Here is a 27,993-nt window from a genome sequence, read left to right as displayed (position 1 = left end):
AACCATGTTGTCACATTCTCACAGGGGTAAACCATGTAGTCACATTCTCACAGGGGTTAACCATGTAGTCACATTCTCACAGGAGTTAACCATCGAGTCACATTCTCACAGGGGTTAACCATGTAGTCACATTCTCACAGGAGTTTACCATGTAGTCACATTCTCACATGGTTTAACCATGTAGTCACATTCTCACGGGGGTAAACCATGTAGTCACATTCTCACGGGGTTTATTATGTAGTCACAATCTCACAGGGGTTTACCATGTAGTCAAATTCTTGCATAGGTTTACCGTGTAGTCACATTCTCACAGGAGTTAACCATTGAGTCACATTCTCACAGGGGTTAACCATGGAGTCACATTCTCACAGGGGTTAACCATGTAGTCACATTCTCACAGGGGTTAACCATGTAGTCACATTTTCACAGGGTTTAACCATGTAGTCACATTCTCATAGGGGTTAACCATGGAGTCACATTTTCACAGGGGTTAACCATGGAGTCACATTTCACAGGGGTTAACCATGTAGTCACATTCTCACACGGGTTAACCATGTAGTCACATTCTTGCAGTGGGTTTACCAGTCAAATTCTCCAATGGATATACCATTCAGTCTATCAATCTGCCACATAGTTTTATTCATTCAGTGGTTCTAGTACACTGTCAGAGTGGGTTTAACATACAGCCACATTCTCTAATTGAATCTACCATATAGCCACATTCTCACAGTTGTCTATCACATAACAACATTGTCACTGACATTTAATAAATAATCAAATTATCATTGTTGGTCTTCCATACATTCACATTTGCAATGGGGTCTACCATACAGTGCCATTTTCACATGGGCCGATAAACAGTGCCACACTCTTACACCTTAAACATGAATCAGTGATATTCTCTGAGTGGATATAACATACAATCACATTTCTTATTAGTTCTGCCAGACTTCAAATTTTTATAGGAGTTAACTATTCAATCACATAAATTATACATAAATGCCAACTATCATATTTTCATAGGGGTTTATTATACAATCACATAAACCTACTTGTCAACTTTCATATTTGTATAGGAGTTGACTATACAAACACATGTACATACTAGTCAATAGTAATATTTTCTGAGGGGTTAACTTTACATTGCATATACATACTAGTCAACAGTCATATTTTCATAGTGATTTATTATAAAATCACATGTTCATACTTGTGAACAGTCATTATTTCATAGTGGTTTACTATACAATCACATACATATTAGCCAACTGTCATTTTCATAGGGGTTTACTGTACACACTAGTCCACCATACACAGTCACATCCTGATAGTTGTAAACCATACAGTAGCATTTACACGGTAGTCACAATACAGTCACATTAACATTATAGTCAAACATACAATCAAATTTATATCATAGTCACACATACATGTACAGTCACATTAACACAGTAGTCACATATTCCATCACATTACACAGTAGTGAAACATACAGTCACATTTACAGCATAGTCACACATACAGTCAAATTTACACCATGGTCACACATACAGTCACATTTACACAGAAGTAACACATACAGTCACATTTACACCATAGTCACACATGCAGTCACATTTGCACCATAGTCATTAGTCACATATACAGTCAAATTTATACAGTAGTGACACATACAGTCACATTTACACAGTAGCCACGCATACAGTAACATTAACACCCTAGTCACACAAACTGTCACATTTATACGGTAGTCACACTTACAGTCACATTTACACAGTAGCCACTTATACAGTAACATTTACACCATAGTCACACATACAATCACATTTACACAGTAGTCACACATACAGTCACATTTACACATTAGTCACACATACAGTCACAATAACACTGTAGTCACACATACAGTCACGTTTACACAGTAGTCACATATGCAGTCATATTTACACTGCTGTCACACATATAGTCAAATTTACTCTGTAGTCAATTATACAGTCACATTAACACCATAGTCACACATACAGTCACATTTACACTGCAGTCACTCATACAGTCAGATTAAAACCGTAGTCACACATACAGTAACATTTACACAATAGTCACACATAAAGTCACATTTACACCGTAGTCACACATACATTCACATGAACACTGCTGTCACACATACAGTTACATTTACACTGCAGTCACTTATACAGTCACATTTACACCATAGTCACACATACAGTCACATTTACACCCTAGTCACACAAACAGTCAAATTTACCCTGCAGTCATACATACAGTTACATTTACAACATAGTCACACATACAATCACATTTACACAGTAGTCACACAAACAGTAACCTTTTCACAGTTGTCACACATAAAGTCACATTTACACAGTAGTGACACATACAGTCACATTTTCACCATAGTAACATATACAATCACATTTACACAGAAGTCATACATACAGTCACATTTACACAGTAGGCACATATACAGTCACATAAACACAGAAGTGACAAATACAGTTACATTTACAAAGTAGTCACACATACAGTCACATTTACACAGTATTCACACATACAGTCAAATTTACACTGTATTCACATATACAGTCATATAAACACAAAATTGACACATACAGTCACATTTAAACCGTAGTCATACATGCAGTCACATTTACACCAAAGTCACACAGTCACATTTACACAGTAGCCACACATACAGTCACATTTACACAGTAGTCACACAAACAGTCACATTTACACAGTAGCCACACATACAGTCACATTCACACAGTAGTCACACATACTGTCACATTTACACCGTACTCACTTATACAGTCAAATTTACACTGTAGTCACGCAACCATCACATTTACATCATCACACTTAAAGTCTCATTTACAACTTATTCACATTTACGGTCCAATTTGTAGTTGTTCGCGCTAGCGGACAATTAATGTAGAGGGAGTTTTGCAAGTCAGTCTGCTCTTAACTACACTAGGAATGATAACCACCATATCTGTCTGATTATACTTAGCCACTGGTACACTGAAGACAGCCAGTGTGTGTATGTAATCAATAGTGTTCAACAGCTTGCGTAACAAAATTGGCCAGTTTAGTGTTTAACAGCTTGTGCCACAACATTGGCCAGTTTATCATTGAAATCTGTACATACTGGCTGCTTTCAGGGAAAACAGGGCTTAATGCATGTCAAATAAGATTAGCCTGTGCACACTGATTAGCCTGTGCAATGCGCACAAGCTAATCAAGGACGACACTTCCTGATCTAATGGTGTTTTGCGTTTAAAGAGAGTCTCTGGGATGACAATTGATGCATATGCATTAAGCCCTGTTTTCTCAAAATGAAGCTTAAATTATCTTTTTTATAAATGATTTGAAAAAAAAAGATAAAAGTGATAATAACTTAAAAGTAACCTCGCTGAAAAGGCAAATAAACATAATAACTTTTGAATCAAATAAACGACCAATGAGTTCTCAATTTTTTTCCTTGTGGCATTTTTTAGTAAACATCTTAAAGGTCCCTTTAATGTCTTCAGACTTGCAATTGAATGAGTTCAAAACACTGTCAGATCTTACATCATGAATAACTTACAGGTTTAGTGGTTGCCTGTTAGCTTGGGGAGGAAACTCAATTTCAAAACTTGGTTACATTTGGGCTTAAAAGCAGGGCAACTAGCTTTTTGAAAGCTTGTACAACTCAATTTAATTAAACATAGAATACAAATTGGCGACTGTGGATCAATTAGGCCTAGGAAATGATTCAAGTCAGGCTCACAACAAGACATGATGCATTAAAAGTGTGTCCTGTCTGCAAAATTGTTGCTCAATAATTAAAAGAAAATAGATAAAGTATTAGATACACATAACACTACATGTAGATGATTCTAGGCGTGTTATTCTTTAGCAAGGAAACCAAAATTGTAAAGATGGTTGCCAGTGAAGCAACCAATTGCAAAAAAAGAGACATATTGTTGTTATTTTGTCTAAGTTATCTCTATAACATAAATATGAGGATAAACAGTGCACACACATCTCGACCTGTGCTTTAAGACACACTCTTTATAAAATAGAATGGGTTGTGTTCATTTCAAACTTGCGATAAAAAACCTGTTACATAATTTTGAAAACTAAGTTGTGTCTAATATTACGCAATAGCGAACAACTTCAATGCCTTCAGGGCTTTGATTACAGTAGTCACACATACAGTCACATTTACAAAGTAATCACACATACAGTCACATCCTCAGAGTGGTTCCCCAAACAACACATGAACATTCATAATCTCCAGATGGGTCTAACATTCAAGAACAATTGTTCAGTTTGTTTCCCATACAGTCCCCAGTTTTCCAATAGGTCTACCATAGAGATGCAACCTCAAAATGGTATGTAATCCATGAATATTTAAAAAAATCAACAGCCATACTTATGCAGGAAGTATGCTCAGCACTCACTCAATCAATTTCTAGATCTTGGATTTTTTGTCTGTGTTTGGTTTTCATTAAGCAAAATGTGAACAAATATTGCAAAGAGCAGGCACAGGTGGTGGGCGCATTTTTTTTTTCAAAATGATAAAAAATGTTGTTTTATGACAAATTGATAGTGTTACAGTGACTTGGCCACGCGCCCAACACCTGTGAGAGCAGGCCTCTCTTAAACCGTTGTATGCCATTATTATACTACTTTCCCCTTTCAATAATTGCCATCAGCAATAAAGTATAATTGATTTTCCATTGGACATTAAGTTCGATACAATTTATTGGCATTGCATTGATTGCTCTCTGTGGACAAAATCTATATATTCAAACTACATTTATGCAATGTGTCACTACTTGTAGATTTATAGAACTGACAAATAAATTAATGTTCACCTGGAGAAAAATTGCAGTATAACTAGGTGAAAATATTGTTAAAATGGATATGTAAAGAAATTGTTTTTATAGAATGTATAACCAATTATTAAATGTATCGACTGTTAATAAACTAATATGTGAATCTGAAAGGTGTATGATTTGCATTATATATTTTCGGTGTGATATGATATGACAGCTTAATACTTTTATGACATTTCTGTTATCAAATTAAAGTTTGCACATGTATTTATAACTGTTTAATTTCAGGTCAAAATCTCACAAAAATGAAAGTCAGATTGGAAGAACTACTTTCTCAACTGGGAAATCCTGGAAAGTATCAGATAGTGATATTCCTACTTCTGTGCCTGAATTATTGTCCCCTGGTGTTCAACCATGTTATCATGGCTTTCTATGGAGCAACCCCAAAGCATCAATGCCATTCAAACGAATTTTGGACTGGTTCCGGACTGAAAAGCGTTGAGGATTTTAGCATGATTAAACCAGTCTACAATTCAAGTGCAGGGGAGGAGTTGTTGGGTGCTTTTGGAAGCTGTAGCTCTTCCTACATGGTTCCTGGTTTTGCCAATATAACAGTTTCCTGCCCTAAAAGTCCTGAGAGTGTGGTTGTGTACATGAAAGGACCAGCGTCGCAGTCAATTGTGACTGAGGTACCATGTGTTGTAAACCTTTTAAATGTTTGCTTTTATTAGGACCTCCACAGTTAAAGTTTAAGGCTTGACATGGATTCAAATGTTGTCACTGCACACATCACAGCCAGCCATCATAATTACTCTTCAGACACTTACAAAAATCATAGTCATGTAATAAAATTAAGACCACACAAATATATCCCAAATGACAGTTACCATGACATTATATACCTATTGAATTGATGTTTAAATATTCTCTGATCACTCGCAGGTTGTTACTGGTATTTATCAATGATTATGTGTGCATGTATAAACCACACCGTTAAGTATTAATTACTATTAAATGATATGTTTGCAATTAATTAAAAATAGTTTCTTATGTTTGACTTTGTTTTACAGCAAGTTATTTCAAGGGTAATGTGTGACCACTAGCTGAGTACAAAGATATGCATTTTATAGACTTTAGTATAAATATTTTATCATTAAATCTATTTGAAACACACTCTGCTATTTATGATTGTCATCTTGTTGAATTAATGTTCTTAAATTTTGTTGCAATACAATCAAAGTCTATTTATAGTTTTAACATTTTTAGGTTGGGATTGTTGGCTTTAATGAATTAATAATTAATTGGCTCTTATGAGCAAAAACCAAATGTGATCAGATTGTCATAAATGGCAAAAATTTATCATAAATGGCAAAAATTTACATCACACAGTTGTTCTTAAAAGGATGTAAAACAAAAACACAATACAAATTAATCAGAACTTATCAGTTCTTTAAAGCTATCAGATGAAACCATGGGCTAAAACAGGCTTACATGCCTACCGTATATATCCACATAAAGCAAATGTGAAGGTCCTAACATTTCTTGCATTCCTCTGTCAGGTTTTATGACCATTATCCGTTTGTTAAAATCCAAGCAATTTGTTACCTGATTAATGCAAATCGTTATAATTCTGATAAAATGTTACTGTCTGTAAATTAAGAGTCATGCACTTTTGAGTAAAATCTGGGTGTCCAAAAAATATAAATCACCAAAAAAAATTGTTATCTGAAAAAGAGGTTTTCCAAAAATATAGTAACCGGAAACTTAAAATAACTATTATGTTGCTTTCAGACTATGTCAAAATTTAAACAGGTTTAATTTCAATATATTTAATTTGAAAATGGTTTGAATATTTGTTAATTCATATTAAAATAACTTCAACAATAAAGCATTCAAATGACAAAACTAGAGAGATCAAAGACCCTTTTCATTTTTTAATGTATTATGTAACAAATTTCATACATATACATGGTTAGACAAAAAATGTTAACCCTTTAAGCGCTGGAACCGAATTTTGAAGGCTTTTGCAAACAGTTTGGATCCAGATGAGACGCCACAGAACGTGGCGTCTCATCAGGATCCAAACTGTTTGCTATTCTGATAGTATTCTTTGGATTTGTTTTGAAGAAAATGCTAATTTTAGAAATCAGCAGACGACATTTTAGCAGACGACAAATTACCCAGCATGCAAAGGGTAAAGATTTTGCCTCGTATTTGTCATTTACAAAACCTTTTTAAATTTCTGTATGAATTATTACTAGTAGAATAACTTTGATACATGAAATATTAAAGGTTAATTGATAGTTATATTTGAATGTTTTATTCACACTTGAATGCTAAACACTTTAATATTTGCTGCAGTGGGACCTGGTATGCAGCGACACCTACCTGTCGTCATTGGCGACCACCATATATTTCTGCGGCGTCATGCTTGGTGGACTGGTATTTGGCCATCTTGCTGACAAGTTTGGACGTAAACCAGTCATGCTGTTCACTCTGTTCTTCCCCATACTGGTTGGCATAGCAACTGCCTTTGTGCCTTGGTATGCTGGCTTTGTAACCCTGAGGTTCATACAGGGTGTTCTCATGCAGGTGAGATATATTAGTAGAAAGTCCATAAGGATTTTTTTGTTCTCATTTATTTTACCATGTTTTACATTTTAGAATTACATAGACACCAGTAACATTTTTCATACATTAAACATTAGTAATAAAACATTGAACATTTGAATTAAATGCTTTAAAAAATCTAAGATTAGACTGTGAAAATTGTATGTGCCAGTCTAAAATTTGTGCAACAATTTAGCTGCACACTTAAACCATGACTTGAAGATATAACCTCTATACAGAGTCACGCCAAAAACCATTGATGTAATCTACACATAAGTAATATAAAAGTATTTCCCATCCTCTGAACGCTCTTGGCAAGGTTTGATAATTTACCTCAAGTCCTTAAAACTTAGTATGTCCTCTTCACATTGTATGCAGTCATTTTTCTACTCTGTGTTCTGTATTAAAAATCAATATGACGTTTGTTTGTTTCTTTTAAATTGATTTTTTTACCTGTTTTAAATTTATTGTTGTGATTTTGTTAACACTGTATTATACATTTAAATTGTAGATGGTATTATGAATCAATACAAAATTCAACGTTATTCATTCAAACAATTAATTCTGACAATTACATCCTAGGTCCAAATCGAATTGCCATACTCAGGTACCTATACAAATTGTTTGTATTGGTCCCTGCCATACTTCAGCCTAGTCCCTACACTGAATATATATATATACTGGTAAAAAGGCTTTTATTATTAAATCATATCTGTTTGTTGAACACATTAACCCATTTATGCCTAGCTTCTGGAAAAAAGGCAGTTGCGAACAGCGTAGACCCAGATAGACGCTATATGATGCGGCGTCTCATCAGGGTCTGCGCTGTTTGCTTAAAGGAATTTCTGTAAGTTATATTCTAAATATAGAAATAAATATACTAGACATCCCTAATTTTGGAAATAAATTGATCCAATTTAGAAGGATGGGAGAGTCCACTAGGCATAAATGGGTGAAACAAAATAATGAATTGTCGTTTTAATTCCATCCTTCTAGGGGCTGCAGACGTCCACTTACACTCTTGCTATGGAATTATTCCTGCCCCGACACCGTAGCTATGCCGGCGCCATTCTAGAATGCTTCTGGGGCCTCAGTGTGATGGTAATCCCCCTCCTGGCCTACCTGCTGCCCAACTGGCGCCACCTACAGCTCGTCATCACACTACCCAGTATCCTGGCTGTCATGTACATATGGTGAGATCAGTCTTCATGCATACAAACAGTAGTTAACCCATTGCATGCTGGGATATTTGTCGTCTGCTAAATTGGTGTCTGCTGGATTTCTCAAATCATCATTTTCTTCACTTTTTATTCAAAGATTACTATCAGAAAAGCAAACAGTTTGGATCAAGATCAGACGCCACATTTGGTGGCGCCTGATCTTGATCCAAACTGTTTGCAAAAGCCTTTAAAATTCGGTTCCAGCGCTGTAAGGGTTAACTTTTGGAAATTATTATCTTCTTACTTTAGTGTGCACTTATGTTTTCTCTGTTAATTACTTGCAATGATATTTGTTAAACTACTTTTGTTGACTTGAATCAAATAAGTTTCATTACTGTCTAGTTACCAATTCCTTGTTTGTTTATTATTATGCCCCCCTTCAAAGAAGAAGGGGTATTTTATCTTGCTGGATGTCGGTCGGTCGGTCAGTAGACCAGTTAATTTCCAATCAATAACTTGTGAACGGATTGACCAATTGGTTTGATACTTTCCATTTGCATTGGCTTTTGCAAGCAGATGACCCTTTTGAAATTTGGATCATTAGGTCAAAGGTCGTCAAGATTACTGTCACACTTAGAGTTAATATTGTTTTCAATCAAAAACTTGTGAATGGCTTATGCTTCCCATGATCATTGGCCTTGTACAGTAGATGGCACCTATTGAAATTGGGGTCACTAGGTCAAGATCACTGTAAAACTTAGTGTGATATTGTTTTCGATCAATAACTTGTAAACAAACTTACTGATTGGCTTGATATTTCACATGTGCCTGGGCCTTGGGCATTATATTACACTAATATGATAGTATTAATTATATGATTTACTCCTATGGTCATTTTTGTTTGCAAAAAAATCCTGTGTCAAGGCCCTTTTTAGAGGGGGCATCTGTCTCCGAGCACAGAGCTTTTGTTGATTTTTTTTTTAAACATGGGTATAGTTTTTGCTTTGGCCTATTGTGTTTTTAACAGGTAATATGTCATTCTGATACTATTTTGGTGTATTTGATACTATAGTGGACAAGTGTAGATAAACAAAGACATTTTTTTTTTTTTTAAGTAAGTTTATTCTACAACACAAATGGTGCCAAGAATTTACTAGTTACTGTCTCATTTGCCATTTCAGCATCATACCAGAATCTCTGCGCTGGCTGATACTGACTAAACACATTGAACGGGCTGAAGCTCTTGTTGCCAAGGTAACAAAGTTCAACAAACTGGAGTTCCCAGAAAACTATTGGAACGATGTGAAGATGCAGCTAGAGGCGGCAGATGGTGACAACAAGCAGTATTCGGCCATTGATTTAATGAGGACTCCAAGGCTACGACATAGAAGTTTGGTCCTTTTCTACCTCTGGTGTGTACTGTTACCGGAAATATTTATGTTTTTTTACTGGTTTTTGCATACTTAAATAAGATTTGTATGGTGAAAATGCACAATTATTTGAGAATCTGCTTTTAATTTATTGTCAGTGTATTTACCTTTAAACACATATTATCAAAGTTTTATAATACAATGATTAAAGCTTTTGTCAAAAAAGTATTTTTTTTTAAAACATAGTGCTTTGATGCTGAACAATTATTTTGACTCCCATTTATGGGCCCTGATCATTATTTTTATAGAAATTTTAGCATGAACAGAAATAAAGTTCGTTTCACAGCCGTGGATTAAAGTAATACTATCTACCTTAATTTTTTTAATAACACTTAAAGGATTAAGTTGACAGAGCAAGCTATTGGGGGAGCATATCTGTCAGTTTCAATTTAACACTTAAAGGATTAAGTTGACAGAGCAAACTATTGGGGGAGCATATCTGTCAGTTTCAATTTAACACTTAAAGGATTAAGTTGACAGAGCAAGCTATTGGGGGAGCATATCTGTCAGTTTCAAGTTATCTGTGACAAGCAACACCTTAATGAATGTATCCCTGATACTCAACTCTATTAATAAGAAACAAATGACACTGAAATCACTGCTGAGTTTCACCAAAGTTTGTAACTAGTTGTACACTTATTCCAGGTTTGCAATCTCTATTGGTTACTATGGGTTGACATGGCAACTGACCAGTCTCCCTGGCAACAAGTTCCTCAACTTCTTCATTGCTGGGGCCGTGGAGTTTGTGGCATACACCTTAGTCATTTTCATCACAGGCCGGTGGGTAGAAGAAAATGTATTCACAACATTAAGAACTTCAAATGCTCAAAATCTTGAAAACCATGTTTCAATAATGCTTATATATGAGTCGTGTTCTGAGAAAACTGGGCATAATGCATGTGCGTAAATTGTCCTCCCAGATCAGCCTGTGCAGTCCGCACAGGCTAATCAGAGACAACACTTTCCGCTTAAATTGGATTTTTGCTAAGAAGAGACTTTATTTAAACAAAAAAATGTCATAAAAGCGGAAAATGACGTACGTCCCTATTTAGCCTGTGCGGACTGCACAGGCTAATCTGGGACGATACATTTAGCACATGCATTATGCCCAGTTATCTGAACAAGTCTCATATAGTTAAACCTGTTTCTGTTAACCAGTCTGTCTTATGTGCCATGTTTTACTGGTTTGATTTCCATGATGAAGTGATTCAGAGGCGTATCCAGAAATTTGTAAGAGGGGGTGCTCAAACAGGGAGGGTGCGGGAGGGGTGTCTCCTCACGTCGTTAAGTTTTTTTTTTAATCGCACCTTGAAATGATGCAATTTCCTGCTATCTATCTAATCAGCATTTTGCATGATATAAGTGCATGTAACAGAAACAAGAAATTGAGTTCAGACACCAAGTGTGACAGACACACAGGGTAAATCAAATGTCTCTTAAACCACTAAAGTCTTTATAGAGAATTTTTTTAACAGTGTTATATGGGTGGACCTCCTATTTAAATGATTTAGTTTCATACAAGCAAAGTAATTATTCATTTTTGAGTCCCTTTTTAATTTCAAAAACTATGGATGAACATCAAAGCAGTTAGCCCAATTTGTAAAAAATCAACAACAAATTAATTTTTTTTTACCCCTCTGCACGTAAATTTTCCCCAAGACTTCATTCCCCCCCCCCCGCCAATTTTTTTTTAAACTTTCAATACATAAGTCAACCTGATCCAGTGTAGAAAATACAACATATTGCATAATTAAATTATCTGTTGCCTTGCATTTGTTTTAAAAACAGTACAATATGTTAAATTGATTATTTCAGACTTTATTTATTTTCCCCAAAATCCGGCGTTTCGCGTGATTTTTTTCCGCCAAATTTTGGCATTTCCCGTGATTTTTTATGTCCCCCACTATAGTAGTGAGGGACATATTGTTTTTGCCCTGTCTGTCTGTTGGTCTGTTGATCTGTTGGTCTGTTTGCGCCAACTTTAACATTTTGCAATAACTTTTGCTTTATTGAAGATAGCAACTTCATATTTGGCATGCATGTGTATCTCATGAAGCTGCACATTTAGAGTGGTGAAAGGTCAAGGTCATCCTTCAAGGTCAGAGGTCAAGATATGTGGCCACAATCGCTCATTTTATGAATACTTTTGCAATATTGAAGATAGAAACTTGATATTTGGCATGCATGTGTATCTCATGGAGCTGCACATTTTGAGTGGTGAAAGGTCAAGGTAAAGGTCATCCTTCAAGGTCAGAGGTCAAATATATGTGGCCCAAATTGCTTATTTTATAAATACTTTTGCAATATTGAAGATAGCAACTTGATATTTGGCATGCATGTGCATCTCATGGAGCTGCACATTTTGAGTGGTGAAAGGTCAAGTCAAGGTCATCCTTCAAGGTCAGAGGTCAAATAAATGTGGCCCAAATTGCTTATTTAATGAATACTTTTGCAATATTGAAGATAGCAACTTGATATTTGGCATGCATGTGTATCTCATGGAGCTGCACATTTTGAGTGGTGAAAGGTCAAGGTCAAGGTCATCCTTCACAAGGTCAAGGTCATCTTTCAAGGTCAAACATCAAATAGGGGGACATTGTGTTTCACAAACACATCTTGTTTCCCCTCAAAAAAGGCCAGGCCCTTTCCCCCAAATCAGATAAAACCCCTGAATAACAACTAAATTCATCAAAGAAACTTACCGAAAAATTAATGATGATTGTACATTGCGTTAATCGAAACACTTTAATTGCTACAAATTAATATATTGTTTTTTTGCAAGTCCCATTCGGCAGCTATTTGTAAACATTTACCTATAGCTAAATGTATTGATGAATTTCATTAGTTGAATGTATCTCCTTCAGCCAATCAAATAGCGCAGTTTATCACTTACAGTCAATGAAGCGTGCAGTTTAGCTGGCGAAGGTGAGATCATCTGTACACATGCCTGGGGGCTAATCACACAAATCGACAGCTGTTTATGGCTCTATTAGGGGCATATGACAGGAAATACACAAGTGGATTGAAACTGTAAGGGGCTCTTTTTTCAAAAATCATATCTAGCCAGACAGCTGGGGGGGCTTTAGCCCCCTAGCCCCCCCACCTAAATACGCCTCTGTGATTTATTGTGTCAAGCCTGCTTTCCAATCATATCTACCTTTGAGTTTGGTTGTTTTGTTGAAGAAAACATTAAAGAATGGAAAAATGAAAAATGAAAGATTATATCATTTTGAAGCATCTGCTTATCCATGTTCATGTCTGTAGGTTTGGTAGGAAGCGTCCACTGATGGTGTACTTCATGTCTGTAGGTTTGGTAGGAAGCGTCCACTGATGGTGTACTTCATGTCTGTAGGTTTGGTAGGAAGCGTCCACTGATGGTGTACTTCATGTCTGTAGGTTTGGTAGGAAGCGTCCACTGATGGTGTACTTCATGTCTGTAGGTTTGGTAGGAAGCGTCCACTGATGGTGTACTTCATGCTTGCCTCAGTATTCATGATTGGGGCTGGAGTTATCCCCCTTACTGTGCAAGGCAGTCAGGTTGCCATGGTATCAAGCGGTCTCGCTATTGCTGGAAAGTTTGCCATGGGTGGACTGTTTAGCGTGATATTCCTGTACACATCTGAGCTCTACCCAACCATTATAAGGTAAACAGGATTTTTCATCATCAACTACATTTCTATTTGTGCTGAAGAATGATTTTCACTCAATGTACTTTTTCAACATGAATTATATTTCTATTTGTGTTCAAGAATGATTTTCACTCAGTGAACTGGTAATTGGCATTTGTTATCATTGTCTTTTTTTCCGTTCATGTACTTGGGATAAAAAACAAAAACAATTATTTATGTGTTACCAATTGTGTTTTTTAAATATTTTAGATAACATGTCATTAAACATGTTTGTTTAACTTGCTAGTTTCTTACCCTTATTATTTAATTGTTTGTGCTGTTTCAGCAAAAAGCATTTCTTACATTTTCTGTTTGACTAATTAAACTGTAAAATTTGTGTTAGATTTAAAAACTGTTTCTTATTTTTCACAGTTCTCACTTTTGTCTTGTAATTGATGGTTTATATTTGTTTTGCAGGAACATTGGAATGGGCAGCTGTGCCTTTTGGACCAGGGTTGGAGGGGTACTTGCACCCCAAATGATTGTTCTGGTTTGTACACTTAAGTCTTTAAATGTTCTTGTTTGCACACGTAAGTCCCTTATATTCTGGTATGAACAATAAAGTCTCAAATGTTGTGGATTATTCACGTAAGCTTCTAATGCTGTGGTATGTACCCTTAAGAATCTAATGTTCTGATATTTACAATTAAGCCCTTAATGATCTGGTATGTATACTTAAGTCCCTGATGATCTGATATTAACCCTTAAAGCGCTGGAGCCGAATTTTAAAGGCCTTTGCAAACAGTTTGGATCCAGATGAGACGCCACAGAACGTGGCGTCTCATCTGGATCCAAACTGTTTGCTATTCTGATAGTATTCTTTGAAAAAAATCGAAGAAAATGCTAAATTTAGAAATTCAGCAGAAGACATTTTAGCAGAAGACAAATTTCCCAGCATGCAAAGGGTTAACACTAAGCCCATGATTATCTGATATGTACTCTTAAGCCCCTGATGCTCTGGAATAGACACTGACATTCCTGATGTTGTAATATGTACACATAACTCCCTGATGTTGTGGTATGTATACATAATTCCCTGATGTTGTGGTACGTACACATAATTCCCTGATGTTGTGGTATGTACACATAATTCCCTGATGCTGTGGTATGTACACATAATTCCCTGATGCTGTGGTATGTACACTTAAGCTCCTGATGTTGTGGTATGTACACTAAAGTTCCTGATGTTTTGGTATGTACACTTAAGCTCCTGAGTTTTGGTATGTACACTTAAGTCCCTGATGTCCTGGTATGAAAACTTAAGCCCCTGATAATCTGGTATGTATAGGTAAGTCTCTGATGTTCTGATATGTGCACTTAAGTTTCTGATTTTCTTGTATGTACACTTAAGTCCCTGATGTTCTGATATGTGCAAGAAGTTCCTGCTGTTGGGGTATTTACGCTTTATTCCCTGATGTTGTGGTATGAACACTTAAGTCCCAGATGTTGTGGTATGAACACAATAGTCCCTGTTGTTGTGGTATGGACACTTCAGTCGCTGATGTTGTGGTATGAACACTCAAGTCCCCGATGTTGTGTTATGAACACTTAAGTCCCTGATGTTGTGGTATGAACACTTTAGTCCTTGATGTTGTGGTATGAACACTTAAGTCCTTGATGTTGTGGTATAAACACTATAGTCCCTGATGTTATAATATGAACACTTAAGTCCCTGATGTTGTGGTATGAACACTAAAGTCCCTGATGTTGTGGTATGTTCTCTAAGTCCCTGATGTTCAAGTATGAACACTTAAGTCCTTGATGTTGTAGTAAGCACACTATAGTCCCTGATGTTGTGGTATGAACACTTTAAGTCCCAGATGTTGTGGTATGAACACAATAGTCCCTGTTGTTGTGGTATGAACACTTAAGTCCCTGATGTTGTGGTTTGAACACTATAGTCCCTGATGTTGTGGTATGTACTCTAAGTCCCTGATGTTCAAGTATGAACACTATAGTCCTTGATGTTGTAGTAAGCACACTATAGTCCCTGATGTTGTGGTATGGACACTTCAGTCACTGATGTTGTGGTATGAACACTTATGTTTCTGATGTTGTGGTATGAACACTAATCCTTTGAGTATATTCAATTTAGTAGAAAATTTTAAGATTGACCATACATGGTCACATAATACAGGTAAAACTGTATTCCCTTTAATGGCCTTTATAATTGCTGACAGGGTCAGGTGGGTACCGGTATGAAGTCACTGCCCCTGGTCTTGTTTGGACTGGTAACCCTGCTGGGGGGCTTCCTTACACTCTTGCTGCCAGAGACGCTTGGCTGCAAGCTGCCAGACAACATTGATGACATAGAGGGCAGCACTTTGTCACATGACACTGTGGTGTCTGCTGAGGAAATGAAGCAGATCAATGTAGACCAAGAAAAGCCAGAAAGTGTATAGGTTTACTGCAATTTTGTTGGAATGTGTAGGACTAAAATCAGATGTGTGTATTTGATTGATGTTTTTTATGGTATCTTAATAATTTTTTGTTAAATTGAAGGTACATTATGTTTAGGATGCGTGTGTTTCTGTTTGTTTTTTTATGCAAATATTGTGCAGCAATGTTTTATACAATTATCTTCTATTTAGATATTAATGTCATTCAAGAGATTTTCAACTTTGTTATTTGTAAATTTATCAATATTTAAGATAGCTGTCATTTTGTACTTTTCTTTTAATGACAGCATAATGTCCAAAACATTTTTAGCTCACCTGAGCACAACGTGCTCATGGTGAGCTTTTGTGATCACCTTTTGTCCTTCGTCCGTAGTCCGTTGTCCGTCGTGCGTTGTCCGTTGTGCGACGTCAACATTTGCCTTGTTCACTCTCTAGAGGCCACATTTATTTCCAATCTTCATGAAATTTGGTCAGAAGATTGGTTTTAATGATATCTTGGATGAGTTCGAAAATGGTTACGTTTGCTTGAAAAACATGGCTGCCAAGGGGCGGGGCATTTTTCCTTATATGGCTATATATGGCTATAGTAAAATCTTGTTAACACTCTAGAGGCCACATTTATTGTCTGATCTTCATGAAACATGGTCAGAAGATTCATCCCAATAATATCTTGGACGAGTTCGAAAATGATGCCGGTTGGTTGAAAAACATGGCCGCCATGGGGCGGGGCATTTTTCCTTATATGGCTATAGTAAAACCTTGTTAACACTCTAGAGGCCACATTTATTTTCCGATCTTCATGAAACTTGCTCAAACATTTTTTCCTACTGATATCTTTGATAAGTTCAAAAATGGTAAACTTTGCTTGAAAAACATGGCTGCCAAGGGGCGGCGCATTTATCCTAATATGGCTATACATGGCTTTAGTAAAATCTTGTTGACACTCTAGAGGCCACATTTATTGTACAATCTTAATGAAACCTGGTCAGAAGATTCATCCCAATAATATCTTGGACGAGTTCGAAAATGATGCCGGTTGGTTGAAAAACATGGCCGCCAGGGGGCAGGGCATTTTTCCTTAAATGGCTTTAGTAAAACCTTGTTAACACTCTAGAGGCCACATTTATTGTCCAATCTTGATGAAATTTGGTCAGAAGATTTGTCTTAATGATATCTTGGATGAGTTTGAAAATGGTTACGTTTGCTTGAATAACATGGCCGCCAAGGGGCAGGGCATTTTTCCTTATATGGCTATATAAGGCTATAGTAAAATCTTGTTAACACTCTAGAGGCCACATTTATAGTCGATCTCCATGAAACTCGGTCAGAAGATTCATCCCAATAATATCTTGGACGAGTTTAAAAATGATGCCGGTTGGTTGAAAAACATGGCCACCACAGGGGTGGGGCTATTTTCATTATAAGGCTATAGTAAAACCTTGTCAACACTCTAGAGGTCACATTTATTTTCCGATCATCATGAAACTTGGTCAGAAGATTTGTCCCAATGATATCTTGGATGAGTTTTTGCTTGAAAAAAAAGGCTTCCGAGGGGCGGGGCATTTTTCCTTATATGGCTATAGTAAAATCTTGTTAACACTCTAGTGGCCACATCTATAGTCCGATCTTCATGAAACTTGGTCAGAAGATTCATCCCGATAATATCTTGTTATCTGAGGTGAACGACTTTGGGCCTTTCAGGTCCTCTTGTTAAAGAAACTATTACTTAGGTCATGTTTATTGCTTTTTATTGTCAACTTGTTAAAAATAATGTGTAATTTTCAGTTTTCAAGTATAGAGCATGCAATTTTGCGCTATTTTGGGGACACACATTTGTATCAGGTTTATCTGTCATTAAATGTGTGTCTTTTAAAATTAGAAAACGTAAAAAAAAACGGAATAAAAATCACACAAGTGATTTTATAAACTAAAGCCAGATCAGTTGGAAGTAAAACCATGAAGTTAAAAAAAAACAACAGTAACACTTATTTTGTGGGTTATTAATACATCATAGCTATTTTTGTTTTCTTCTATAACAAAAAAACCCTGATTCTTTGTACAAATGTCTGAATACTCACTTTTCCCATTAGTTTTGGTATAAAAACAGATGGTCTGTAGTGCAAAAATATATATTAATAGCTATTTTCATACTTTGTTAACAAAAAAAACAACACTTTTGCTTGATCTTAATATGAGCCTACCAGAAATTGTTGTCAACAAGATATTCTAAACAAAATTAAAAAACATAGCCCCATACGAAGGTTGATGCCATTAGTGGAGCAGTAATGGTCTATTAGACCTCTTGTTATTTAGTAGTTTCTCAACAATTGAATCCAAGCTTGTGCTTAGAAAGTTAACTCGGTTTCAAATAATGTGATTTTTGTTGTTGCAGCTTACAGAATTGTGTTGTTTGCAGCTGTGACATTTTTGGCCAAAAGCATTGCTCTTTGACATTTAGAGGTATGTCACTGGTTGGCAGGAAATTACCTTGCCCTCTTTGATGACACCAATAACTGTCTCCAATAGGTTAAATGGTGTGGAATGTTTTACATAACTTTGATGCAGTGGTTGTCAGACATTTATCAATAATTTGCTTTTGTTTCAAAACATGGAAGTAAATGCTGTTATGAGTATTGTTTATATATTGATTGTTTTAGCATCACATTCATTCAAAGTGCGCATCACAGAAACAGATGCATTTCCATTTAAAAGTGCACAGTACATGAGAGCTTTGCATTTAGGAATAAGAATAAAATGGTCACAGAAACAACCATTTTTTTTTTTTTTTTAATTTTGAGATTATATTTGCAATTTTTCAGACTGAAAGCACCAGTTCCTTTGCTTAAAACATCTTCAACAATTAGAAATAATAAATTTTCCTGCTCTCTGTGTCATATTGATTTTTTGTGTGCTAAGTTTTGCTTTAATAGCACTTTTATATAGTAATTACATGAAAACACATGTATTGACAATCTTTTTCTAAAAAAAAATGCTTCATACATAATTGTTTAAACTTGAATTTCTATTTGTTTTATACTCATACTAAGACTAATCTTAAAATTGGATCCTCCAGCCAACGTTGCACTGAGCACTTCACAAGTAATGTGTGGATGCTTGGTTTGTTGGTAGGGGGATAATTGATTTCTTGGTAAGGGGGATGGTTAATTTGTTGGTAGGGGGATGGATGGTTTGTTGGTAGGGGGTTTGTTGATTTCTTGGTAAGGGGGATGGTTTATTTGTTTGTAGGAGGATGGTTGGTTTGTTGATAGGGGGGTTGTTGGTTTATTGGTTCTGGGGATGGTTGGTATGTTGGTAGGGGGGATGGTTGGTTAGTTGGTAGGGAGGATAGTTGGTATGTTGGTAGGGGGGTTGCTTGGTTTGTTGGTAGGGAGGATGGCTGATTTGTTGGTAGGGGGGATGGTTGGTATGTTGGTAGAGGGATATGGTTGATATGTTGGTAGGGGGGATGGTTGGTTTGTTGGTAGGGGGGTTGGTTAGTTGGTTGGGTGGAAGTTTGGTTAGTTGGTAGGGGGGGGGTGGTTGGTTTGTTGGTAGTGGGGATGGTTGGTTGCACGAAATTTTTATGTTCAAAGGATTTTTGGAGGAAGCATATTGATAAATGTCTGATAAATGGTGTGCAAAGAGCAATGTACAATACCACCTGAATCTGGCAACCAAAATAGTGTAATATCTCTGCATGTGAAATATTGGTATTATGTATATTGTATGTTTACCATGTAAATTAGTGGTCATGTATCATTCACACCTGTGTATGATGTGCAACATTAAAAGTCATCTTTGGAGTACATAAACATTACATGACTGCACCTATAATTGTATCTTTTTTCTATTTGTATTAAATGTTAGTTTATGACGCTAGTTTGCAATGGGTTATCTCAAATGTATGTATCGACATTGATTTTAAATTTGCCAAGCTTTTTTTGTCATCAATGTTAAGCACTGCAGGTAAGTTTTGTAAAAGAGGGACCGTATTCATGTCACTAACATTTTTAAACCCCCATTTATTAAGTGGGGCATATAGATTTGTCATAGTCGTACCTCCTACTGTTCGTGACAATTTTCCACCCATCGGTCACACTTTCTTATGTCAAAACAAACAGCAGAACGTATTAGTGCTACAGTATAGGGACGAATCTTTTTGAATATATCAACAAGTATATTAACATGCGCTTCTCCTAATTTTGGACAGGATATTTCAGGACATCGTAACTGAAGTTCTGGTCCCATTTTGAGCAATACATGTCATTCTGTGTCCTTCATTGGAAGTCAACATTAACATTGTGATAGGCCATATTTATTTCTAATCGAAGGCTTTGTCAGAGCATTTGTCCTAATCATGTCTCACCCGAGTTCGAAACAAGGTCTTGTGGGATCAAAATGCCTATGAACAACTAAGATGCGACATTAATTGCACAACTTCAAGAAACTTACTTAGAATGATATGTTTAATGATATATAAGCTGAATTTAAAACCTGGTCACATGTGGTCATAACCTAGGTCACTAGGTGAAAATGAACATAAATCTTTTGAAACTCTCAGGGCCAATTTTATTGTCCAAAAGTCATTAATCTTGGTCTGAGATTTTGGTCTTATGAGTTTTTCACTGACTGAAATATGATTCCAAACTAAATATATAAGTTTGTGTTGCTGTCATTGTTGAAGACATGTCATGGTGGGTTCCTGATAATGTCCGTTGTCTTGATGTGTTGTGAATAAACAATATTTTGATTCTTACATTATTTTTGTTATAATATTACGTGAAAGACTAATTTTGTGTGTTTCATGTATTAACTTTTAACCAACCGTATCTTTCTTTTTTCCATCCCAAACATAAATTACGATGTTGTTGATAAACATGTTGTTGATCATATTACAACTTAACAATTTAACAATAAAACACTATTTTATGTCATTTGTTTAATCAGTAATTATTTCGAACAAAAGTGCACATGATATTTTTTTTCTACGATTTTTTAATGTATCGTTTAACAATACCTGGTAAGGAGTTTTAGCAAGGCGTAGTAAATGTTGGAAACATGTTCGGTATTTATACTTTGTTTGCATGACTTATAATGTTGTTTTGAATAGTCTTGAATAGATACTTGCATTTTTTCGTACATGACGTAGGACAAGGTTTCTCTATCAACAGAGAATTCAAAAGTCTAAAGCTAAAAATATAATTGCATTAATTTATCGAAGTGTGTGTTGTTATTGCATACTAAGTATATAAAGGGCGGGTCTAAGTTAATTGTTTGCATGGTGTTTATAAGATACGATTTAAAATTAAGACACAGGCGTGGATTCAAATCCACCTGTTTGTGTTACTGATATTAAACAATTTAACTTTGATGATTAATGTAGACAACCGTATCTTCTTCAGAAATATTTAAAACATACAAAAATTGTGACTTCTTTATGTACTATTTTAGCATATATTGTAAATCTTGCATCTTGATGATAAAAGATGACTAGTAGATATTGTATGCATAATATACATATACCGGTAGTTGTCATCTTAATTACTTCATCATACAGAAAAAAAATGACGAAGCTGAATTCAAAGAGACTTTGTCACAAATCATGAATTTCCGCCCGATGGCGTCTGTTTCATCCAAAATCGTATTAATTGGGTGGCGCACGCCAGACAGCAGTTACAAGGACTGCCGAAGTTTTACGAATACGTGAAGGTTAACGGCGGCCGGGATATGTTTTTTCGGGGTCAGAGAGTTCAGGCGACAGTTTCCCGTCTAAGTGCAAAACGGTTAATTTCATTATACCGTGCAGCGGTCGTGCTTGTTTTATGACTATAAAGCACAGTCCAATTTCAACAGCACCCAAAAAAGTAGGGACCTTAGGCGCCCTGTAACACACCAATCAATGATTGTCATTGTGCGAGAAGGTGCATGTACAAGCATAGGCGACACACAATTTGATTTGGCAATTACCAATCAGCTTGCAGTAAATCGACTTAAAAGTAATGGATTTTAGATAAAGTATACACTTCTTATGTGGCAATCATCAATTTCACATGACTATGATCGCAAGGGTGCGATGCAGTCCGGCTAGTGCTAAAACTTTGCAAACGAGGTTGTGTTTTCGGGCGCAGTTGACTCCCGATGCCTCATTTTTGTCACTGATTAGTCTGTGCGGACTGCACAATCTAATCTGGGACGAGCATTTACGCACATTCATCAAGCTCCATTTTCCCACAGCGAGATTCGTATAAAATATATCAACCAATGAAACGTTCGTATAAAATATATCAACCAATGAAACGTTCGTGTACAATATATCAACCAATGAAACATTCGTATACGATATATGAACCAATGAAACATTCGTATACAATTCATCAACCAATGAAACCCTATAAACTATCAGAAGAGAATTTCGTTGTTCATATATACATTCATAACAAAACAAGAACTATAAACATAAAATGATAACAATTGGATCATCACACTTGAACAATCATTGTGAAGAGTGCTTAAACTGGTTTGTGGACTAGCAGAACCTCACTATTACCCAAGAAATAAGCAAGAGCGTGTTGTGTTTCCGAAAGTGGCTTTTTTTTTCAACTTGACGCCCTACGTGTCACTTCTCCTCCATAGATACTACCATTTAAATTGAAATAGTTTGGTCTTTACACACCCTCGTTGATGATTTTATTCCGATGTTGTAACCATTCCAATATACCGGAAGAAAGTTTATTGTTTTCCCACTTTGCAGCATGGTATTTTGTCCATGCGTCACATTGTTAAAGTATAGATGTTTCTTTCTTGTTTTCGAAATCCTAAACTGTATACCATCGTTAATCGTTCTTATTTTCATATAATACCACGGCGTGAGACACGGAACAATACAAAATCATTAATACGTTCACATAGCTACAGAAACAACAATTCATTTTAAAAACCACAAGTAAAGCACACTCTCGAGTGCAAGCATGTATTAGCTAAAGCATATGCCAATATTGTGCATGAACACATTTTAAATGTATTAATATATTAAAAGCACGGATGGCCGGTGGTTTAAGCGCTAGACCTTTACTCCAGGGGTCACTGGTTCGAGCCCAGATGAGAATAACGTTTTCTTTCCTTAATTGTATTCTAGTTTTTTATTGGAGCTATTACGTTCAATGTTTACACTTAACAATGAAAATCATTTCATAAAAACCAGATTAAATCAAATAAAACATTGCTCCAGTACATACAAGGTAGAAATTGTGTCCAAAAATGGCAGTTCAAAAGCACTTGATTATGTGACTAAATTCTGAGATGGGGATGTATTTGTATTTCTCATAAATGTGATTCATAATAAAGTCCTTGCACCATTGTAAATTAAGTGACTTGGATGCAGGATCAAGTGACTTTGTAGGGTTCCCCCCTGTTAACTGTAATGGATATTTCCCGGCGGTAAGGGGTGCTTTATTTCAAATAACTTTTTAAAACAAAATTCTTTAAAATTTCAACTAGTGCATAAAAACATATTTTTATGCTGCTATGGTAACGTGAAATTCATCAGAATTATTTTATTTAATAAGCTCTTTGTTCTTGTCTAAACATTCCATTTGTACTGCATTCATTTACACGGTTATGCTTCACGCAACGTGAAATTTTGTCACCGATTTCTGAAGTATTCAAGGATTTATTCGCATACTTCAAGATATCGACACAAACTGCAAAAACAACTGTATTTTTGGCACAAAAGATTTTTGCAAATGTTTTTCAATAATTTGAGAAATTTGAAAAAATAAAGTTCTTAATGGTGTTATTACATTATGTTCAGCCCGTGCGTAAATCCCTGAGAACCCCGTTGAGTCTGCACCCTGTGACAGTTAGTCAGGCTCAATTGTTGTTTCCGGCTCACGTACTGCTTACAAGTTCTGCGGGTACTTTTAAAGATACTATAATATACCCAAGGTAAGGAATATACGCTTCATCCGTCCATACGCCAGGTACGTTTAAGTTTAATTGTCTCTCTGGTCATTGGTTTGATACCCAATGAGGAGCTTTATTAAGTTTTCCTTAAAGGGGCCGTCCAAAAGATAAAGCGTCGTATCGACGCGATTCGATATTTTAGGAAACTACGAGGATTGCTTATATAGCTAAACAATACATTCGCTTTGAATATGAGCGTGGATGGTCGAGTTGTGTAGGCGGGAGGCTTTTTACTCCAGGAATACAGGGGTCAGTGGTTCGAGCCCTGTTGAGGGTTCCTTTTTTTCCTTTTTTTCAATTGTATTCTTGTTGTTTTTTTTACTGGAGATTTTTAGTTCAAATGTTTAAATTTATCAATTTAAAGCATTTAAAGCATTTAATGACAAGCTTCAATACATGCCAAAATCTGTTGGACGGCCCCTTTAAGACACCAAGTACTTGCGTTACCCAGGAAACATACTCAATGTCTTAATTAGCCTTAATCTAGAGTCGCAATCAAACTCAAATAAAAAGGTTTAAACTGATAACACAAAATATAGCGTGTTATTAAAATAAACAATATATAGTTTACAGTTATTTTACCTATGTACATGTACCATTCCAATATTGTTGGTTAGTTTATTATTTCGGAATAACCATAAGTTTGAAATACTAGTAAGTAAATACATAAATAATGCTGATGACAACGAAGATATATACAATATCCATTTCCACTGAAGATTCCGCTTTAAAAGTTAGTTCCTGTTCACACTTCAATGACTTCGAAAAAAGGTAGAAAATACCGAGCGCAAAACAACCCAACTGCAACCCTTGCAACGATCAAGCCTGAAATAAACCAAAAACCACCTGTGTAAACTAATATTCATAGATTTACGTATTCAACTGTTTCTTGTAAATGCTTTCGACGTTATGCGATTTTGATCGACTGAGCTAATGACATATATAATAATTGCACGATTTAAGTCATGTCAGCGCATTTATTTTTATTAAAAAATATTTCAGTTAAAACTGCAGAAATTGTTAATAATGTATTTATTGTGATCGTGTTTTTTAAGTTATATTCGATTATTTGATTTTCTGTTAAATCCACAAGTGCCTGTGTCGGACTCCTGTTCTATTGCGATGACAGTGACGTTTTCTACAGACAAATCCAGCTGTATGGCTCAACCCTAGAGTTGATAAAATTTCGACGTTCAGTAACGCGTATTTCTGTTTGTTCGAATGTTTTCTCTAAGGCATTTCACTATATTGAGTTTTCTACACCCATTTTATTATTTAAATACAGGTGCATCTAAACCAAGTACTCTCGACTTTAAATACTGATCAAGCAAGATTACTCGTCCAAGTTATTGTGCTACACTCCGAGATGATAGTATCTCAAGTTGAATCATAGTCATGTATGCATAGCAAAACAACAACAACAGTAACGACAAAAAGCGTAACAAGCACATGGCGTTGGTGCGGTCTCTCTAAGCATATTCGCTGTGGTCGATTGGCTTTATCTTAATGTTAGAACTAGAAAACCAGGTGCCAATGTAGGAAACATGACATGCCGTATTTGGTCAATATATATTTTTAACCCGCTAATATGGCAGCACATCAATAACATTCCAGCATGCTGTACAGTTGAACGTCGAAGTACACATGCAGATGTTATTTTTTGCCTTGACGGCGTTTGACGCTAGTAAAAAATATGTTTCAGCAATTGTACGAAACAATGAATTAGTACAGAGATCTACAAAAATTAAATCTCATAGGACCAAGGTGCTCCTGTACGTAACTTCTTGCATCGTATAATAACATTCCATAACGTGTCAGGATAACTGCAGGCAGTGTATGTATGATAATTAAGCATATACTTGTATGTACAGCAAACAACAAGTACCCAAAACAATTTAAAAACTTGAAGATATATTAAGACAAGAAATATCTTTTAAAAAGATAAACGGCGTTGATAGTTCAATGAATGAGATCAATGATAGCGAATGTCTTTTTCTGTGCAGTTCTTAGCTGCATCACACGCAGTAAGGGATGTTACGCGGAGTTTTCGCGGCTTATTTTACATTATTACATATTGCTGGTCATAAACCTTTAGATACAAAACAGAAAACCAAAAGAAGAATGGAAGTTAATTTAAAACATATGAGTCGTCCGGCCACACGCGGAGTATCCGTATTTATAGGCGCGTTCTTCGAACAAACCTGTTTTAGTGGTTTGTCGGGCATTGCTATATGATTCGATTATTAACAGTTTCGAGAATCATCGCGCTCATGCTTAATACAATAGTCAATATGGTGGAATAATAATTGTTAAATTATCTAAAATAATATTTAGCATTGTATTGTTGAAAACACATTAATAATCTATTATTGACATATCATAATTATATTGCTGAATATCTTCATTTAACATATTTCTGGTCTAAAGAAAATTCCAGGTCACCTAGTTCACGGATAGAGTCTTTATTATATAACGATTATTTTACTGGCTGCGAACTCCGGTGATGAACTGTATATAAACTCTGACTTTCACACACTGGCCGCGAATTGACCCGAAACCTCGCGAGTTGAAATGCAATGCATTAAAGTGAGGCCTCGCTTCCACTGCTCTTTTTACTTTTACATGTTAACATGTTGACATAAATATGGAAGTAAGTACTAAATATGAGAACATAGCCTTTAGTTTAAACGCTTTTGCGCTGGTAATTCTCTGAAAATAAAAGGTGCACGCACAAACTGTATTTATGTCGAGAATTGATTGTAAAACTGTTCTATCTATTGTGCCTTTTCATTAGAGATAAAATTGTTTCATGCAGTAAAACAGTGTTACAAAGACGCGGATATGTTTCCAATGTTCTGGTGTTATACTCAAATCAGCCAATGGAATAAATGAAGTGTATTCATTCGTACCTAGCCGCGGGAAATTTTATTTGAATATTATTGGACACTTACAAAGGTCAGGTCAGGTGAAAAGCTGGCTTAATACACTAACAGCTTACGCCGAAAAAGACCTATATAACTGTTTAGCCACTTAAAAACACGAAACTATTGATTTGTTCTTTTAAAAAAACGTGTTCAGATACTGTTTTATATAAATTCTATCTATTTATATTTTATACAAAATGCGAAGCTTATTTGTCATATATTATTGCGCATTTGCTGAGGATGGTAAGATTTGTTAATGAACTTTTGGAGGTCAACAAAATGAAAGAACGAGATTCTATTTACCATTATTATGTTCCGAACCCGTACAGAAAAAAGAAAAAATCAACTGATAAAAATCGGCGTTGTCATCAGATGAGCCTCTGCAGTTCACACAATGACATCCATGATTAACCCAAATTTGCCTCTACAGTTCACACAATGTCATTCATGATTAGCCAAGATTAGCCTCTACAGTTCACACAATGTCATCCTTGATTAGCCAAGATTAGCCTCTGCAGTTCACACAATGTCATCCATGATTAGCCAAGATTAGCCTCTACAGTTCGCACAATGTCATCCATGATTGTCTCAGATTAACCTCTGCAGTTCGCACAATGCCACCCATGATTAGCCAAGAGTATAATCTGCAGTTCGCACAATGTCATCTATATAAGCATCTGCTGTTGACACAATGTCATCCATGATTGTCTCAGATAAGCCTCTGCAGTTCGCAGAATGTCATCCATGATTGCCTCATATTAGCCTCTACAGTTCGCACAATGTCATCCATGATTGTCTCATATTAGCCTCTACAGTTCGCACAATGTCATCCATGATTGTCTCATATGAGCCTCTACAGTTCGCACAATGTCATCCATGATTGCCTCATATTAGCCTCTACAGTTCGCACAATGTCATCCATGATTGTCTCATATTAGCCTCTACAGTTCGCACAATGTCATCCATGATTGTCTCATATGAGCCTCTGCAGTTCGC

At 35.9% G+C, this 27,993-nt stretch overlaps 1 protein-coding gene across 8 annotated transcripts in view; it reads left to right on the top strand.

Moving 5' to 3' along the window:
* LOC127832228 (organic cation transporter protein-like) overlaps window positions 1-21,045 on the top strand; it is a 43,376-nt gene extending 22,331 nt beyond the window's left edge. For all 8 annotated transcript variants that reach the window (XM_052357605.1, XM_052357557.1, XM_052357548.1 and 5 more), the window contains 8 exons: window positions 5,133-5,533; window positions 7,206-7,436; window positions 8,451-8,647; window positions 9,796-10,026; window positions 10,690-10,824; window positions 13,485-13,688; window positions 14,130-14,202; window positions 15,893-21,045. In XM_052357605.1, coding sequence (XP_052213565.1) covers window positions 5,150-5,533; window positions 7,206-7,436; window positions 8,451-8,647; window positions 9,796-10,026; window positions 10,690-10,824; window positions 13,485-13,688; window positions 14,130-14,202; window positions 15,893-16,114 — 1,677 coding nt within the window. In that variant the 5' untranslated portion in view covers window positions 5,133-5,149 and the 3' untranslated portion in view covers window positions 16,115-21,045. The remainder of the gene's footprint in view (window positions 1-5,132; window positions 5,534-7,205; window positions 7,437-8,450; window positions 8,648-9,795; window positions 10,027-10,689; window positions 10,825-13,484; window positions 13,689-14,129; window positions 14,203-15,892) is intronic.
* The last annotated feature ends 6,948 nt before the right edge of the window (window positions 21,046-27,993 follow it).

Source organism: Dreissena polymorpha, chromosome 1 (genome assembly GCF_020536995.1).
Source record: "Dreissena polymorpha isolate Duluth1 chromosome 1, UMN_Dpol_1.0, whole genome shotgun sequence".
NCBI lineage: Eukaryota > Metazoa > Mollusca > Bivalvia > Myida > Dreissenidae > Dreissena > Dreissena polymorpha.
Note: the sequence above shows the minus strand (reverse complement) of the source record. Positions and strands in the feature narration are given on the sequence as shown.